Source organism: Pan paniscus, chromosome 2 (genome assembly GCF_029289425.2).
Source record: "Pan paniscus chromosome 2, NHGRI_mPanPan1-v2.0_pri, whole genome shotgun sequence".
Taxonomy (NCBI): domain Eukaryota; kingdom Metazoa; phylum Chordata; class Mammalia; order Primates; family Hominidae; genus Pan; species Pan paniscus.
The window spans coordinates 37,224,309-37,240,257 of NC_085926.1; the positions used below are offsets into that span (position 1 = coordinate 37,224,309).

The 15,949-nt window shown below is 39.3% G+C and overlaps 1 protein-coding gene across 11 annotated transcripts in view; it reads left to right on the top strand.

Moving 5' to 3' along the window:
* The window catches only part of GOLGA4 (golgin A4), a 120,182-nt gene that overhangs the window by 19,303 nt on the left and 84,930 nt on the right, over positions 1 to 15,949 (top strand). For 4 of the 11 annotated variants that reach the window (XR_010111415.1, XM_034956106.3, XM_008951562.5 and 1 more), the window contains exons 3-4: positions 4,299 to 4,397; positions 11,006 to 11,071. The exons of 2 other annotated variants lie outside the window; for them this stretch is intronic. Coding sequence is in view for 7 of the 9 variants with exons in the window: in XM_034956106.3 (XP_034811997.1) it covers positions 4,299 to 4,397; positions 11,006 to 11,071 (165 nt within the window). In the remaining 2 variants the exon portion in view is untranslated. Of the gene's footprint in view, positions 1 to 3,681; positions 3,800 to 4,298; positions 4,398 to 4,684; positions 4,713 to 11,005; positions 11,072 to 15,949 lie in introns of all 11 variants that reach the window. 5 more of the 11 variants (XM_057301684.2, XM_034956107.3, XM_055109642.2 and 2 more) reach the window with 3 other exon arrangements.

A 15,949-nucleotide genomic window follows, 5' to 3' on the forward strand; every position in this document is an offset into this window, starting at 1 on the left:
AAAAAAAAAAAAAAAAAAAAAATCCTGGAAATGAAAAAAAAATTGATGTAAACATGTAAATCACAATAAAACTCAGACCAATGCCAGTTAAAGAGAAAATTATAGAATTCAGAAAGAACACTGTGGCTAGGCCTGATGGCTCATGCCTGTAATCCCAGCAGTTTGGGAGGCGGAGGCAGGTGGATTGCTAGAGCCCAGGAGTTCAAGATTAGCCTGGGCAACATGGCAAAACCCTGTCCCTATTTATTTTTATTTAAAAAACAAAAACAAACAGACAAAAAATACTGAGTAATCCTACCAAAACCACCGAGATTAAGGAAAAATATATGATGTGCCTCATAATGATGTTTTGTTCAGTGATGGACTGCATATATGACAGTAGTCCCATAAGATTATAATGGAGCTGAAAAAATCCTATCGCCTGGTGACATGTAGTTGTTGTAATGTGTTTGCGGTGATGCCAGTGGTATAAAAGCTCACAGTAATGTCCTAGGACTTCACCTTCACTCACCACTCACTCACTGACTCACCCAGAGCAATTTCTAGTCCTGCAATCTTCATTCATGATAAATGAGTGCCCTATAGAGTTGTGTCATTTTTTCTTTTATTCTGTAGTTTTACTATGCTTATTCTATGTTTACATAGATAAATACTTAACCATTGTATTACAGCCACCTACGATGTTCAGTACAGTAACAGGATGGACTAGTTTATAGCATAGGAGCAATAGGCTCTACCATGTATCCTAGGTATGTAGTATGCTATGCCATCTAGGTTTGTGTAAGTATGCTTGTCCAACCCAGCTTATTTTGCTGTTGTTCTTGTTCTGTGTTTTGTTTTAGTCTTTTAGCAGCCTAAAGGCATGGTTTTTAGTTTCTGTCTCTAGTGATAAGCGGGAAAGAGGGATGAGGAAGGGTCCTTACCGATCCAACCAGAAACAGAAACTAAGAACCGATGACTGAATTCTCTCCCTTGGACACCCCTCCATGATGTTCACATGACAAAATGGCCTAACAACACATTTCTCAGCATGTATCCCCTCCCTATTGTTAAGCAGTGCAAGACTGTATATCCTCCACGTCTCACACTCTCATATATGTATGTGTGTTTATTTAGGAAGGAAATAACAAGGTCAACAAAGACTCCTTAGGCTTTAAGGTGGCTGTCAGTGGACACTAATTTTGATATACTTTGATATACACATGCATATATATATGAGAGTATGAGACATAGATTGAAAGCCTTCGACGCATATCTGCTGAGAGTTTCAAATAGTCTTCATGAATGTTCAGACACGTATAACTTCAGTGTTGGTTCAACTGATGGCTTCACTGGGGAACCACACAGAAGTGGTGAATTAAATCCTTAGCAGAATTGCAGCAGAATTGGTTTTCAATTTGAACAGAGTTTGAGTGATGGAGTTGAGACAGAATCTTAGTGAGAATATTAGAGAACTATTGCTTGCGAGACTTTCTCAGGCATAAGAAGGAAATAACAAGGTCAACAAAGATTTCTTAGGCTTTGAGGTGACTGTCAGTGGACACTAATTTTGATATACTTTGCTTTTGCTAGGGTTAGAGGTCATAGTGTACATTTTTGTTTGGCAGCACATCTTGAAATGGTGGACATTTTTCTATGCTGGGCATTAGCTTTTGTGTTTTTCTCTTAAAATTTCAAATATACTCCTCTGAAGTTTTGAATTATTTTCTAATGTGGGCAAGAGCGACTTCATTACAAAAATTAACTTTGGAAGTCTAAGAAAAGTGAATTTTTTATAGCCTTTAACTTAAATTTAACATCCATTCAAAGGATGATCTGAGTTCCTGGGAGAGTAAGATTTTCAGCAGGAGTAGAAACTTGGATATGATGATACCCTAAAGCCAAAGAGGCATTTAGCATATTTTAGTATACTACTAATACTAAAATTGAGAATTTAGTGTAAAGTTAATTGCTGAATCCCATTTAAGAAGTACTAGTTATTACATAATATAAAAGACTTTGAAATGTTTTTCCTATTTATAATTATGATGGTCTCTAATGTAGGACCAAATGAACAGTTAGTTAAGGCTCTAGTTAGTATTCATAACTCTACAGTACTGAGTGAAAAGTTTATATTCTTAAGCTTTTGCAGACTTTTTTTTTCAGATGTTATTATATATGATATATGTAATTTATCACCATGTTAGATAGTATATTAACTGCTAAATTCATGTTTCAAAAATTTTTTTTGGAGGCAGGATCTCACTCTTTTGCTCAGGCTGGAGTGCTGTGGTGTGATCACAGCTCACTGCTGGGCTTAGGCGAGCCTCCTACCTCAGCCTCCCAGGTAGCTGGGACTACAGGTCTGTGTCACCATGCCTGGCAAATTTTTTGTATTTTTTGTAGAGTGGGTTTTGTTATGTTGTCCAGGCTGGTTTTAGTTTTTATTTAGAAATAATTATAGATTCATAGGAGGTTCTGACATCTTTTGTGGGAGAGGCCCTATATACCCATCACCCATTTCTCCCCAGTAGTAACACCTTATATAACCATAGTACACTGTCCAAACAAGGAAACTGACATTGGTAATCTGTGACATCCACAGAATTTATTCAGATTTTACCAGTTTTACATGCTCATATTGTGTGTGTGTGTGTGTATAATTCTATACAATTTTATTATGTGTAGATTTGTGTAACCTCCCTCATCAAAAAATTCATTCTGATTATAATTTATTGTACATCTAATTCATGTTTGTCAATATTTTGGTGTGTAGTATACAGTTTCTGAAAGAAAACTAAAGCACAGAAGATAATATATACCAGAAGCACTAGTGTAACAGAAAATGTCTTTAAACTTATAAAGTTTCAAATGTTTCTTCTGTACATACTTTAGAGAAAAATAATGTGGTATGTAAGTACAAATAAATGATTAAAGTTTTTTATGTTTTATCTTCACCATGTGTTTTCATGCTATTTTTTGAATATGTAAAAATGGGTCAGTATTTATAAATGTTATTCTTAAGACTTTGTGTTCTTTACTATGCATTTTTAAGCCCACTTTACTGAGGTATGATTGACATGTAAAAAGCTGTACATACTTAATGTATACAATTTGATGAATTTGGTGTTAAGTATACACCTGTGAAACCATCACCACCATCAAGGCCATAGACATATCTATTACCTCCCAAAGTTTCCTCCTACCCCCACTGTTATTATTTGTGGTAAGAAGTAACATAAGATCTACTTTTCTAGAAAATTTTAGGCCAGGTGTGCTGGCTTATGCCTGTAATCCTAGTACTTGGGAGGCTGAGGCAGGTGGATCGCTTGAGCTCAGGAGTTCGAGACCAGCCTGGGCAATGTGGTGAAACCCCGTCTCTACAAAAATTAGCAGGCATAGTGATGTGCGCCTGTAGTCCCAGCTACTCAGGAGGCTGAGGTGGAAGATGGCTTGAGTCCAGGAGGTGGAGGGTACAGTGATCCGAGATTGCATTACTGTGCTCCAGCCTGGGTGATGGAGCTAGACCTTGTCTCAAAAAAAAAAAAAAAAAAAATTTTTTTTAACGTTGTAATACGGTATTGTTAACTGTAGGCACTATGCTATAGAGAAGATCTCGATAACTTACGTAGCTTGCGTGTCTGAAACTATGTCCGTCATGTAATTTTTTATTGTTTGTTTTGTTTTGTTTTTTTGAGATAGAGTCTCACTCTGTCACCCAGGCTGGAGTGCAATGGCACGATCTCGGCTCACTGCAACCTCCGCCTCCCGGGTTCAAGCGATTCTCCTGCCTCAGCCTCCTGAGTGGCTGGGACTACAGGTGCGCACCACTATGCCTGGCTAATTTTTGTATTTTTAGTAGATACAGGGTTTCACCATATTGGTCAGGCTGATCTTGAATTCCTGACCTCGTGATCTGCCCACCTCACTCTCCCAAAGTGCTGGGATTACAGGCCTGAGCCACTGCGCCCGGCCCATGTATTGTTGTTAATTGGTATTGATTTTTATAACAGAGTGCCAGGCACTCTGTGTGCGGTGGTTCCTGTTGCCTATATCATTTGTATGCCATTAAGCAAGTTGTTCATAGATTGGATTTTGAGATCCTAAACTGATCACGCATCTCCATTCCTGATCTTTTCCAGCAGCTTATTATTTCTGTGGGTGAGATGGTGGTGGTGGTGGTGGTGATGGTGGTACTGAAGGCCATTATAGTGTTATGCATGCTGCGTGGTGAGAACACTTTGCAACATGCCATTATGATTTGTTTTTCATCATTTGTTTTATTTTTATACTTTTGCTTATTACACTGAATGAGACAGCTACTAGCCGGGATGATAGCAGAGCCTGCTTTTCTCTCTGAGTATACTATCTTTGCTTTGGATTCCTCCAAACATCCTAAAACACAGAGTGACAGTGTGGTGAGTCCTTCCACCGCTTTCTGCATTCCCTTTGTGGGGAAGCAAAGTAATTTTGCAATTGTAGAAGCAAATCTCATGTTACTTGCCACTTACCATCTCTCAAAGTATCTTCAGTGTCCTGTTGCTAACCCTGCTCTAAAAAAATCAGAGAGTAAATTGCTGAATTCTGATGGCTGGTGTGCTTCCTGGTAGCTTTCTAACTGCAACAAAAATAACACTGTTTTCGCTAATGTAGCTACTTCAGTAATGAAGCTACCTTCGCTTACTCTAACCTCTTTTTTTCCTAGGGAATGTTTGTTCATTAACTAAAAAAAGGTATGCAGTGCTTCAAATCTCTGTTCTACTATTGATGGGTGGTTAAGAATATTTTGAGATATGACTTACATTTTTAGGGGAAAAATTCGTTGTTATGTAAATCCATAATTAAACAGCATTGAATAGGTAGGTAGATTCTACTGTAATAGATAATTGCATCTTATTTTGCAGTTACCTGTTTTTTATATATTAAACATCTGAAAGGAGAGAATTGTCTCATTTGTTTTCAAGTGACTGGCATCATACGGTTTTGAATCTTGTATGTAATTTCATTTTGGGAAAGTGGACATTTTCCTATTGAAAGTATCTGGTAAGCTCATAATTTAGCAAATTAAAGTTTAGAGATGTTTGTCCAGTAAGGATAGCCTTTGGTGTTAAACACTGACTCTACTGGGATTGAGGTTTTTCTTTCTTTTTTTAAAAAATTGTTCCACAAATCTATTTATTAATTACAAAAATGAAAAGTTTACAATGGAGAAATGTGGCAAACACTATTGGATTGAGGTTTTTCTAAACAATAAGAATTGATTTAACTTATTAGGTAGCTGGTGATGGAAGTAGAACATTTCTGTACTTGAACCATGTAGCCAGTGAAGACTTGGTATGCATATGGCCAGTAGCAGTCTTAAATTACATTGTAAACTCAGTTTTAGAAAAGAAAGCAGCTAGGGAGATAATGGGATTTCTAGTGATGGCTTAGCTTGGGTCTCAGGGAAAAGTGGTCTCTCCTTGGCTCTGGCTACAAGTAATATCTCATTGTTTTAAAAAGCGATTTGGGAGGGAATCAGAAGTCCCAATTAGAGAAACTTACTTATTTACTGTTTTTATTTATTTATTTATTTATATTTGTTTGAGTGGGGTCTCATTCTGTTGTTCAGGCTGGAATGCAGTGGTACAATCACGGCTCACTATACCCTCAAATCCCTGGGCTCAAGCAGTCCTTCTTCCTCAGCCTCCCAAGTATGTGGGACCACAGACATACGCCACCATGCCCAGCTCTTCTTATTTTGATCTTTTTAGAGAGAGTCTCAGAATATTGCTCAGACTCATCTTGAATTCCTGGCCTCAGGTGATCCTCTTGCCTCAGCCTCACAAAGTGCTTGGATTACAGACATGAGCCACTATGTCTGGCCCAATTTACTTTGAAAAGCATAAAATAATATTGCTTTATATTTTCATGTAGTAGTAATAGAAGCTATTAAAAAAAAAAACCGTAAAGGTTCTCCTAGGGCCACTTCCATAAGTACATTAAAGTCATTTGTATTGAGTACTTATTCTGTTGTTGAAAATGCTAATAATGTTAAAGTGGGGCTTTAAAACTTTTTTTTTCTTTTGAGAGAGAACTTTTTTTTTCTTTTGATACCCAGGCTGGAGTGCAGTGGCACGATCTCGGCTCACTGCGACCTCTACCTCCTGAGCTCAGGTGATCCGCCCACTTCAGCCTCCCAAGTAGCTGGGACCACAGGTGCGCACCACCGTACCTGGCTAACTTTTCTATTTTTAGTAGAGATGGGGTTTCGCCATTTTGGCCAGGCTGGTCTGGAACTCAGGCTCAAGTGATCCACCTGCCTCGGCCTCCTGAAGTGCTGGAATTACAGGCCTGAGCCACCACGCCCAGCCTAGTCAGAAACTTATTTCTCCCAATGGAACAAGGGAAACCATAGCATATTCCCATATTAGAATAAAAATTTAGTGAGGGTCTAATCCATTACAGGTTCAGTAGGTACTGACTTTTGCTTAGTTAAGTTTTTTGAAAAATGCAGCTGTTTACCCCAAATTCTAAAATTACCGTAACCTTGGTGCTCAGCAGTCAATGCAATGGTTGTTGAAAGATTGAAACAATATGTAATTGAAGACAAGTCTGGCAGGGAACCTGTGTGTGCTTTTAAGTTGAATATACTTTAAAAGAGTTTTTATCTAATTTTCCCCAGTAGAAAGTATTGGTGAGTTTTGAGTATTGACATGTATTGAGCTAGTTCTACAGGCACCTCGCTAGGGGAAAGCCTTCAGAGGAAGCAACTGCATAAGGATTTAATAAGCATTTATTGAGCCCTTACTACTAGTCAGGCAAAATATTAGGTCATGGGGACTAAGATGAAAATGGTAGCATTCTCACCATGGGACACGTTTACCTATGTAACAGACTTGCACATCCTGAACATGTACCCCTGAACTTAAAAGTTGAAGGGAGAAAAAAAGAGAAGAAAATGTAGGGCTCTGTCCTCTGAGAGTTTATAGTTTACTTTGGAGACAAACATGTCAACATACACTTAAAGTACAAAGGAATTAAGGCTTCACAGAAAAAAAAAAAAAGGCATAAGGAATGTGTTAGCCTTCCAGGAACCGTATAAAGCTTCACATACAGAGCTTCACAAAATTTGAAAGCTGAAAGATGAACAAAAGTTTGGCAGAAATGGAGAAGGCATTACAAATAGTGACAGATCTCTAATTTTACTTCTAAATATTCGTAATGTAAATTCACAGGGCAACTTAGGCCAGTACTTTTCATAAGCTATCCTGCATTTATTTAGATACGTGGTTTAGTACATAAATTGAAATATATATATGAGGAGAAGTTTTTAAATGTTGTTCTCTGTGTGCTTAATGGGGTGATATTTCAAACAATTGTAGGGTAGCTTTTTTTTTTTTTTTTTTTTTTGAGGCAGAGTCTCGCTCTGTCACCCAGGCTGAAGTGCAGTGTTGTGATCTCAGCTCACTGCAATCTCTGCCTCCCAGGTTCCGGTGATTCTCCTGCCTCAGGCTCCCAAGCAGCTGGGATTACAGGTGCTCGCCACCATGCCTGGCTAACTTTTTTATTTTTAGTAGAGATGGGGTTTCACCATGTTGGCCAGGCTGGTCTTGAACTCCTGACCTCAGGTGATCTGCCTGCCTCGGTCTCCCAAAGTGTTGGGATTATAGGCATGAGCCACTGAGCCTGGCCAGTTGTAGCTTTTTTTTTTTTTTTTTTTTTTTTTTTTGAGGTGGAGTCTCACTCTGTTTCCCGGGCTGGAGTGCAGTGACACCATCTTGGTGCACTGCAGCCTCTGCCTCCAGGATTAAAGCGATTCTCCTGCCTCAGCCTCCCGAGTAGCTGGGACTACAGGTGCCTGCCACCACGACGTTTTTATAAAAAATATAATTTTTATATTTTTAGTAGAGATGGGGTTTCACCATATTGGCCAGGCTGGTCTCGAACTCCTTACCTCAGGTGATCCACCTACTTCGGCCTCCCAAAGTGCTGGGATTACAGGCGTGAGCCACCGCGCCAGCCCAGTGTAGCTTTTTTGTATGGACCACAATCATGTGTCAAGTTATTTACTTAAAACAGAATATAGACTCTTGCTGTTCTTCCTCTTAAGCTAAATATTTTATGGAGCCCCTTCATTTCCTTTCTCCATAATTTGTCTATTAATTTTCAATATATTAACTGGCCAAGAGAATTGTTGATCTCTGTAAAGTATATTTTGTATTTTATGCAATTGTCCCCAACCTTTTTGGGACCAGGGACTGGTTTCGTGGAAGACAGTTTTTCCATGAACTGGGGGCACAGGGATGGTTTTGGGATGATTCGAGCGCATTACATTTACTGTGTACTTTATTTCTGTTATTGTTACATTGTAATACGTAATGAAGTAATTATATAACTCATGACAATGTAGAATCAGTGGGAGCCCTGAGCTTGTTTTCCTGCAACTAGATGGTCCCTTCTGAGGGTGATGGGAGACAGTGACAGATCATCAGGCATTACGTTCTCATTAAGACCACACAACCTAGATCCTTCATATGCACAGTTCACAGCAGAGTTCGCACTTCTATGAATATCTAATGTCACCACTGATCTGACAGTAGACAGAGCTCAGGTGGTAATGCGAGTGATGGGGAGCAGCTGTAAATGCACATGAAGTTTCGCTTGCTCACCCACCGCTCTCCTTCTGCTGTGTGGCCCCGTTCCTAACAGGCTATGAGTTGATACTGGACTGTGGCCCAGAGATTTGTGACCCTTGCTTTATAGTATGTAGTATATTATATTTTTAGACCTAGAAGGCATTCATTGTAATGTCACACAGGTAGATGCCATGTAGGCAACTGGAAGATAAAAGTTAATTCCTATGTTCTCCCAACCTTTCTTCCCCATCTAACTTTAAGGAAATGTCTTAGACTGATGAAATTTGATAGCTTTTTATTAGAGGGAAGAGGAGGTACTTAAAGTTTGTCTTTATTAGGGAAAAGTTGAAACATATTACAAAAGTGGAAATAGTAGTAGTATTGGCACAAGAACCCCTCCCCATATCTATTACCCAATGCCAATAATTAATAACTCATGGCCATCTTGTTTTATCTATTAGCCTACCCCCACACTTCCCTGACCGTACCACTACCATTTTGCCTACTTGTACAGCTCCCCCTGGCTTCCCCACTCCCACCCCATTGGATATTTGAAGCAAATTTCAGAAGTTCTGTTCCATCAGTAAATATTTTGGTATGTATCTCTAAAACAGTGCTTCCCAACCTCCAGGCACAGGTCCGTGGCCCTTTAGGAACTGGGCTGCACAGCAGGAGGTAAGAGGCAGGCAAGCAAGTGAAACTTCATCTGCATTTACAGCTGGTCTCCATCACCCACATTACCACTTGAGCTCTGCCTCCTGTTAGATCAGTGGTGACATTAGATTGTCATAGGAGCGTGAACCCTGTGGTGAACTGTGCATACGGGGGATCTAGGCTGCATGCTCCTTATGAGAATATAATGCCTGATGATCTGTCACTGTCTCCCATCACCCCCAGATGGGACTGTCTAGTTGTAGGAAAACAAGCTCAGGGCTCCCACTGATTCTATATTATGGTGAGTTGAATAATTATTTATTATATATTACAGTGTAATAATAGAAATTAAGTGCACAATAAATGTAATGCATTTGAATCATCCCAAAACCATCCCTGCACCGCCGGTCTGTAGAAAAATTGTCTTTCATGAAACCCGTCCCTGGTGCCAAAAAGGTTGGAGACCACTACTCTAAAAGATAAAGATGGTTGGGCATGGTGGCTCACGCTTGTAATCCCAGCATTTTGGGAAGCTGAGGAGGGCAGATCACCTGAGACCAGCCTGGGCAACATGGGGAAACCCTGTTTCTACAAAAAGTACAAAAATTAGCTGGACCTGGTAGTGCACACCTGTAGTCCCAGCTACTGAGGAGGCTGAGGTGAGAGGATCCCTTGAGACTGGGAGCTTGAGGCTGTAGTCAGCTGTGAGCATGTCATTGTACTCCATCTTGGGCAATGGAGCAAGACCCTGTCTCAGAAAAAAAGGATTAAAAAATTTTAGCCACAATATTATTTATCACACCTAAAAATTAATAATTTCCTACCATCAAACTACTTAATCAATGTTCAAAAAGTAGAAAACACATTTGCAAAACTGAGCACCTTTTTCACTTAAGAATAAGTTAGGTCAGATATTTGCCTTTCCTTGGTCAGCTCTAGACCAAGGGGAAATGCAAGATGTAACTACTGAAACATAGTGGTTGGCATTTGGTGGAATATTTTTGTTTAAAACATGGAAGTTATTTTATCATGAGTTACTTCTGTAGTTCTAACTAATTTTAGTTAGACAGTGTATTATAAATGCAATGTAGAATTTTGAACCTCAAAGAATCTCATCTAGTATCATGAAATCTATGCCAGTATGATGTAATCAGTAGAATGTTGCTTAACTGGGAGCCTTTGGCATACCAACAGAACAGAACAAAACAAAAATCTTTCGCGTGTGGAAGAAGAGGTTTTTAAGTTCTTCTGAAAATTATCATTTCATTTAGATTGCTAACTTCAAATGAATGAGACATTACCGTTTCTTGCTATCAAGATATTTTTCAGAGCTTAGCCCAAATAATTTTGAGTATTATTTTATTGTAGGAAAAAATTGACATTACTTCCTTTTCTGGATAGTTTTCTGTTTGAGTGAGATTTGTGCATTGATTCCCTGATGTTGATTTTTGTTATGGGGGAAAAACTGGGGACATAATGGGAAGAGGTATGTGACTAGCTTGAAATAGGTTTTTCTACATACTAATCTTTGCTATTGAGTTCTGTGTATTACAGCAAAATGAATTTTCTAAAATACTTACCATACTACAATAGTTTTGCCTTGCATGAAAATATTCTAATAAATGAACAATTACTAATTTTGTTTAATAGATAAATGTATCTGATAGGTCTTGGCACATGGGCTTTATTCTTAACAGTTTTAAACCTTTAGTTTTTTGTTCTTTTGCTTTACAATGTTTCTTTCTTTTTCTTAGAATGCATCTACTCATGCCTCGAAATCTCCTGACAGTGTTAATGGAAGTGAACCAAGCATTCCTCAGGTCTGTTACTAATTGTTATTTTAGAAAATAACAAGTCATTTCAGAGTGTTGGTCAGTCTGTGTTAATTATTAGCATCTGACTTTACATTGAAATGGTGATGTCCAAATATTCAGTACAGTATATATGGTAAACACAGGTTTGCTCATGGTTTCTTGGAAAAAGTTTTAAATGAAAGCAAGATTGTATTATTTCTCATTTTAAAAATTAATGCAAGGCCAGGCACTGTGGCTCACGCCTGTCTGTAATCCCAGCACTTTGGGAGGCTGAGGTGGGCGGATCGCTTGAGGCCAAGAGTTCGAGACTAGCTTGGCCAACATGGCAAAACTCTGTCTCTACTAAAAATAGAAAAAGTCAGCCAGGAGTGGCACATGCCTGAAATCCCAGCTACTTAGGTGGCTGAAGCATGAGAATCGCTTGAACCCAGGAGGCATACGTTGCCATGAGCTGAGTTTGTGCCACTGCACTCCAGCCTGGGCAACAGAGTGAGGCTCTGTCTCAAAAAAAAAAAATAATAATAATAATAATAATTATGAGAAAGTGAAAACTTTTTGAAAAACTGTGATCTGAGTTTATAGTTATAAAAGATCATGGAGGTAGCCATTATTGAGAGACATACTGAGTTATATAAGGTGGAAGGGGAATATGAAGGAATGAGATCTTTTAAAGTATTCTCTATTTTAAAGTGTATTTTACTACTAGAGTTTAGGTTGTCCTTGATTTTAAAAAGTTATTTATAGAGAGGGGCTCAAGTCATTTTTTGTTTGAACCCCTCCAAAAAAGGAAGAAAAAAAAATCATTATGATAGCAGGCTGGGCGCAGTGGCTCATGCCTGTTATCCCAGCACTTTAGGAGGCTGAGGTAGGTGGATCGCTTGAGACCAGGAGTTCGAGACCAGCCCAGCCAACATAGTGAAACCCTGTCTCTACTAAAAAAAATACAAAAATTAGCTGGGTGTGGTGGTGTGTGCCTGTAATCCCAGCTATTCAGGGGACTGAGGCATGTGAATTGCTTGAGCCTGGGAGTGGAGGCTGCAGTGAGCTGAGATTGTACCACTGCACTCCAGCTTGGATGACAGAGTGAGACCCTGTCTCAAGGAAAAACAAAAAAATTGTGATAGCAGTGTTGGAGATTAACATTTGCTGACTTTGGTTTTAGTGATGACTATTATCATCATCCTGGTTGTTCTTAGTAGTCCCTAATGTAAAATAGTATTATTTCTAATTCTGTGAACCCAGGGCATGAGTCTAGACAAGTTGATTTATGAGCTAAATGATTTGTGAACTAAATTACATAGACAAAACATTCGGAAGTATTGTCTAACAAATGGTTAGGGCCGGGTGCGGTGGCTCATGCCTGTAATCCCAGCACTTTGGGAGGCCGAGGTGGGTGGATCACAAGGTGAGGGGTTCAAGACCAGCCTAACCAACATGGTGAAACCCCGTCTCTACTAAAAATACAAAAAAAAATTAGCTGGGCGTGGTGGCAGGTACCTGTAATTCCAGCTACTCAGGAGGTTGAGGCAGGAGAATTGCTTGAACCCGGGAGGCGGAGGTTGCAGTGGGCCGAGATCACGCCACTGCACTCCAGCCTGGGCGACAGAGCGAGACTCCGTCTCAAAAAAAAAAAAAGAAAAAAAAACCCCCCAAAAAACAAATGTTTAAATGAGCTTCCCAAACTCTGTGGACAGGTGTCTTGTGAGCTTAGATCCTCATAACTGTCAGTGAGGCTGGTCAGGTTGTGGGAACAGCCCAAGTCCCTGGGTCTGTTGACTCTAGTCTTGAGCAGCCACTCCAGTTAATCCCAAATTCTCTAGAAATACATAATTTTCTATAAGTGCCATGAAGTAGGGGTAAAATATTGGGAGGCATCAGTCTAAACAGCACTGTACAGAACATATCCAGTGATCTTTAAAGAATATTATTAAAGAGTATGATTTAAAATGCATATTTTTTCTTTTTTTTTTTTTTTGAGACAGAGTTTTGCTCTTTTTGCCCAGGCTGGAGCGTAATGGCGTGATCTCAGCTCACTGCAACCTCTGCCTCCCAGATTCAAACGATTTTCATGCCTCAGCCTCCTGAGTAGCTGGGATTGCAGGCACCTGACACCACGCCTGGCTAATTTTTTGTATTTTTAGTAGAGACAGAGTTTCACCATGTTGGCCAGTCTGGTCTTGAACTCCTGACCTCAGGTGATCCACCCGCCTTGGCCTCCCAGAGTGCTGGGATTACAGGCATGAGCCACCACACCTGGCCTAAAATCCATATTTTCTTGTCATAGAATAGCCCAAAAAGACTAAATATAGTTATGGATACAAAAACTTGAATAAGTCAACTTTATAACAAATTCAGAATTTTAATTAAGGTAAAGAATGAATGTGGGTGATATTCAGGAAATAAGCTCACTGAGGGCTTTGCACTTTCTTAAATATTACAGATATTTTCTTAAAAAGTGATAAAAATGGTATTTATTGTGTACTGTGTATTAGACATATATGAAACATTTTACATATATGATCTCATTAATTCTCATAACAAAAAGATGCCTTCACTCAGTTTGTTTACTTTTTTTTTTTTTTTTTGAGACAGAGTCTCTCTGTGTCACCCAGGCTGTAGTGCAGTGGTGCAGTCATAGCTTACTGCAGCCTCAAACTCCTGGGCTCAAGCAGTCCTCCCGCCTCAGCCTTCCAAGTGACTGGGATTACAGATGTCAGCCATCACGTCTGGCTTGTTTACCTTTATTTTAAACAAATTTCTGAAAAGTTGATTGTTGGGTTTAGCAAATTAAAAACAATGTATATACACAAAGAGGGGGGGATGCTTACTATGTTTGAGCATATTGACAGCAGCAGGAAACCATAGTTGACAGCAAGGTTGAAGACATGGTAAAAAGCACATCCTAGAGTTCTTAAAACATAGCAGCCTGTGGACCCTCTTATTACTGGGGCAAAGTATCCTATAAAGATTGAACATCCCTAATCCAAAAATCTGAAATCCATGTGCTCCAAAGTCTGAAACTTTTTGAGTACCCATATGATGCCACAAGTGGAAAACTTCACACCTCACCTCGTGATGAGTTGGAGTCAAAACACTGGTGTACAACATAGTTTATTCAGTGTTCCTAAGAGAAGAAAGCCTCCCCCCGCCCTCTAGCTGTAAGATGATCTTTTCCAGGCATACCCAGATTCTCTCATGCGAGCATGCCCACAAAGGGTAATACAGTGGCACATGTGCAGGCCAGATGGCGCCAAGGGCAGGTTCCCCATGATGCTCCACATGGGGCCAAGACTCATGTGCTTTACTTGCTGTGTTTTTTTCCTTCTTTTCTGCTCTGTTATATGAAGATTTGTTGAAAATGTTAAAAAGTCCTGCAGAGGCCCAGCGTGTTGGCTCACACCTGTAATACTGGCACTTTGGGAGGCTGAGGTCGGCAGATCACCTGAGGTCAGGAGTTCGAGACCAGCCGGGCCAGCGTGGTGAAATCTCCTCTCTACCGAAAATATAAAAATTAGTCTGGTGTGGTGGCACATGCCTGTATTCCCAGCTACTTGGAAGGCTGAGGCACGGAAATCACTTGAACCCGGGAGGTGGAGGTTGCAGTGAGCTGAGATCACGCCACTGCACTGCAGCCTGGGCAACAGAGAAAGACTATGTCTCAAAAAAAAAAAAAAAAAAAAATTAAAAAGCCATCCTGCAGAATGCCTCCTCCTTCCTAGTGGATCCATTTCCTGGTCCCTCAATTGCTTCCGGTGTTTCTTCTTACCTAAAAAAAGAAAATACAGTGTAGCGTAACCTTTCAATCAAAACACAGCATCGTAGATAGAGACTGAAAGCTTACCATTGTTTGTTGTTGCTGTTGCTTAACAGCTATTACAGATATTCTGGTGATAATACTGTGCTGCTTAGTTACCCTGAACACATTTTTTTTTACTGTATTAATGGTATGTCATATATATATATTTCTTTTACTGTGAAGTACTTATGGGTGAATACGCATAAGAAAATTATTGCTTATCAGTAGCATGTAAGTTCAGTCAGGAATGATGGTGGTGCCAGACAACCATAGATTGTATTGGTGGCTGAAATTGTGACACCTTTGCTTTCTGACGGTTCAGTGTACACACTTTGTTTCATGTACAGAAATGGTGAAAAATATGATATAAAATTACCTTCAGGCTATCTGTATAAGGTGTATATGAAACATAAATGAATTTCGTGTTTAGACTTGGGTCTCATCCCCATGATGTCTCACTATCTATATGCAGATATTCCAAAATCTGAAAAAATCTGAAATCCAAAATACCTGGTTCCAAGCTTTTTGGATAAGGAGTACTTAGTCAAAATGAGTTTACAATATACATATTGTTTTATAATTTGACCTTTCCCATTTAATAGTTTATCTTGAACTTCTTTCCATATGTTATTGTTTATTTTTAAATTTTTTTTGAAAATACTTTATAGCCCAGGACATACTTTTCAAGTTGCCTTGGGGAGTGCTCTCCATATACTATAATTTATAAACTGTATCCTCTAGTGATAAACATTTGGATTGTTTCCAGTTTTTACTCTTTTAAACCACCTGTGATAAATTTGTGTGTATGAAGGTATGGGGCATATTATCTCCTCTTACTCCTACCTTGCCCAATATTATTAAATCTCTAGAATCCGTGAGCAAAACATTTCTGTTTTGATTTTTCAAACTCTAGACTGAAGAGAATCTTTTTATTTTCCTGTATTTTTTGCCTACACATGACCTCAGTTTCCCTGGAGTATTTCACTCCTGGCACCTTTGAGATCTTAGTGACCCAGTTGTTAACTAATGAGAATGAGCTTCTAGGAGACATCAGTAAATATTGACTGCTGTGACCTGAACAAAATAAT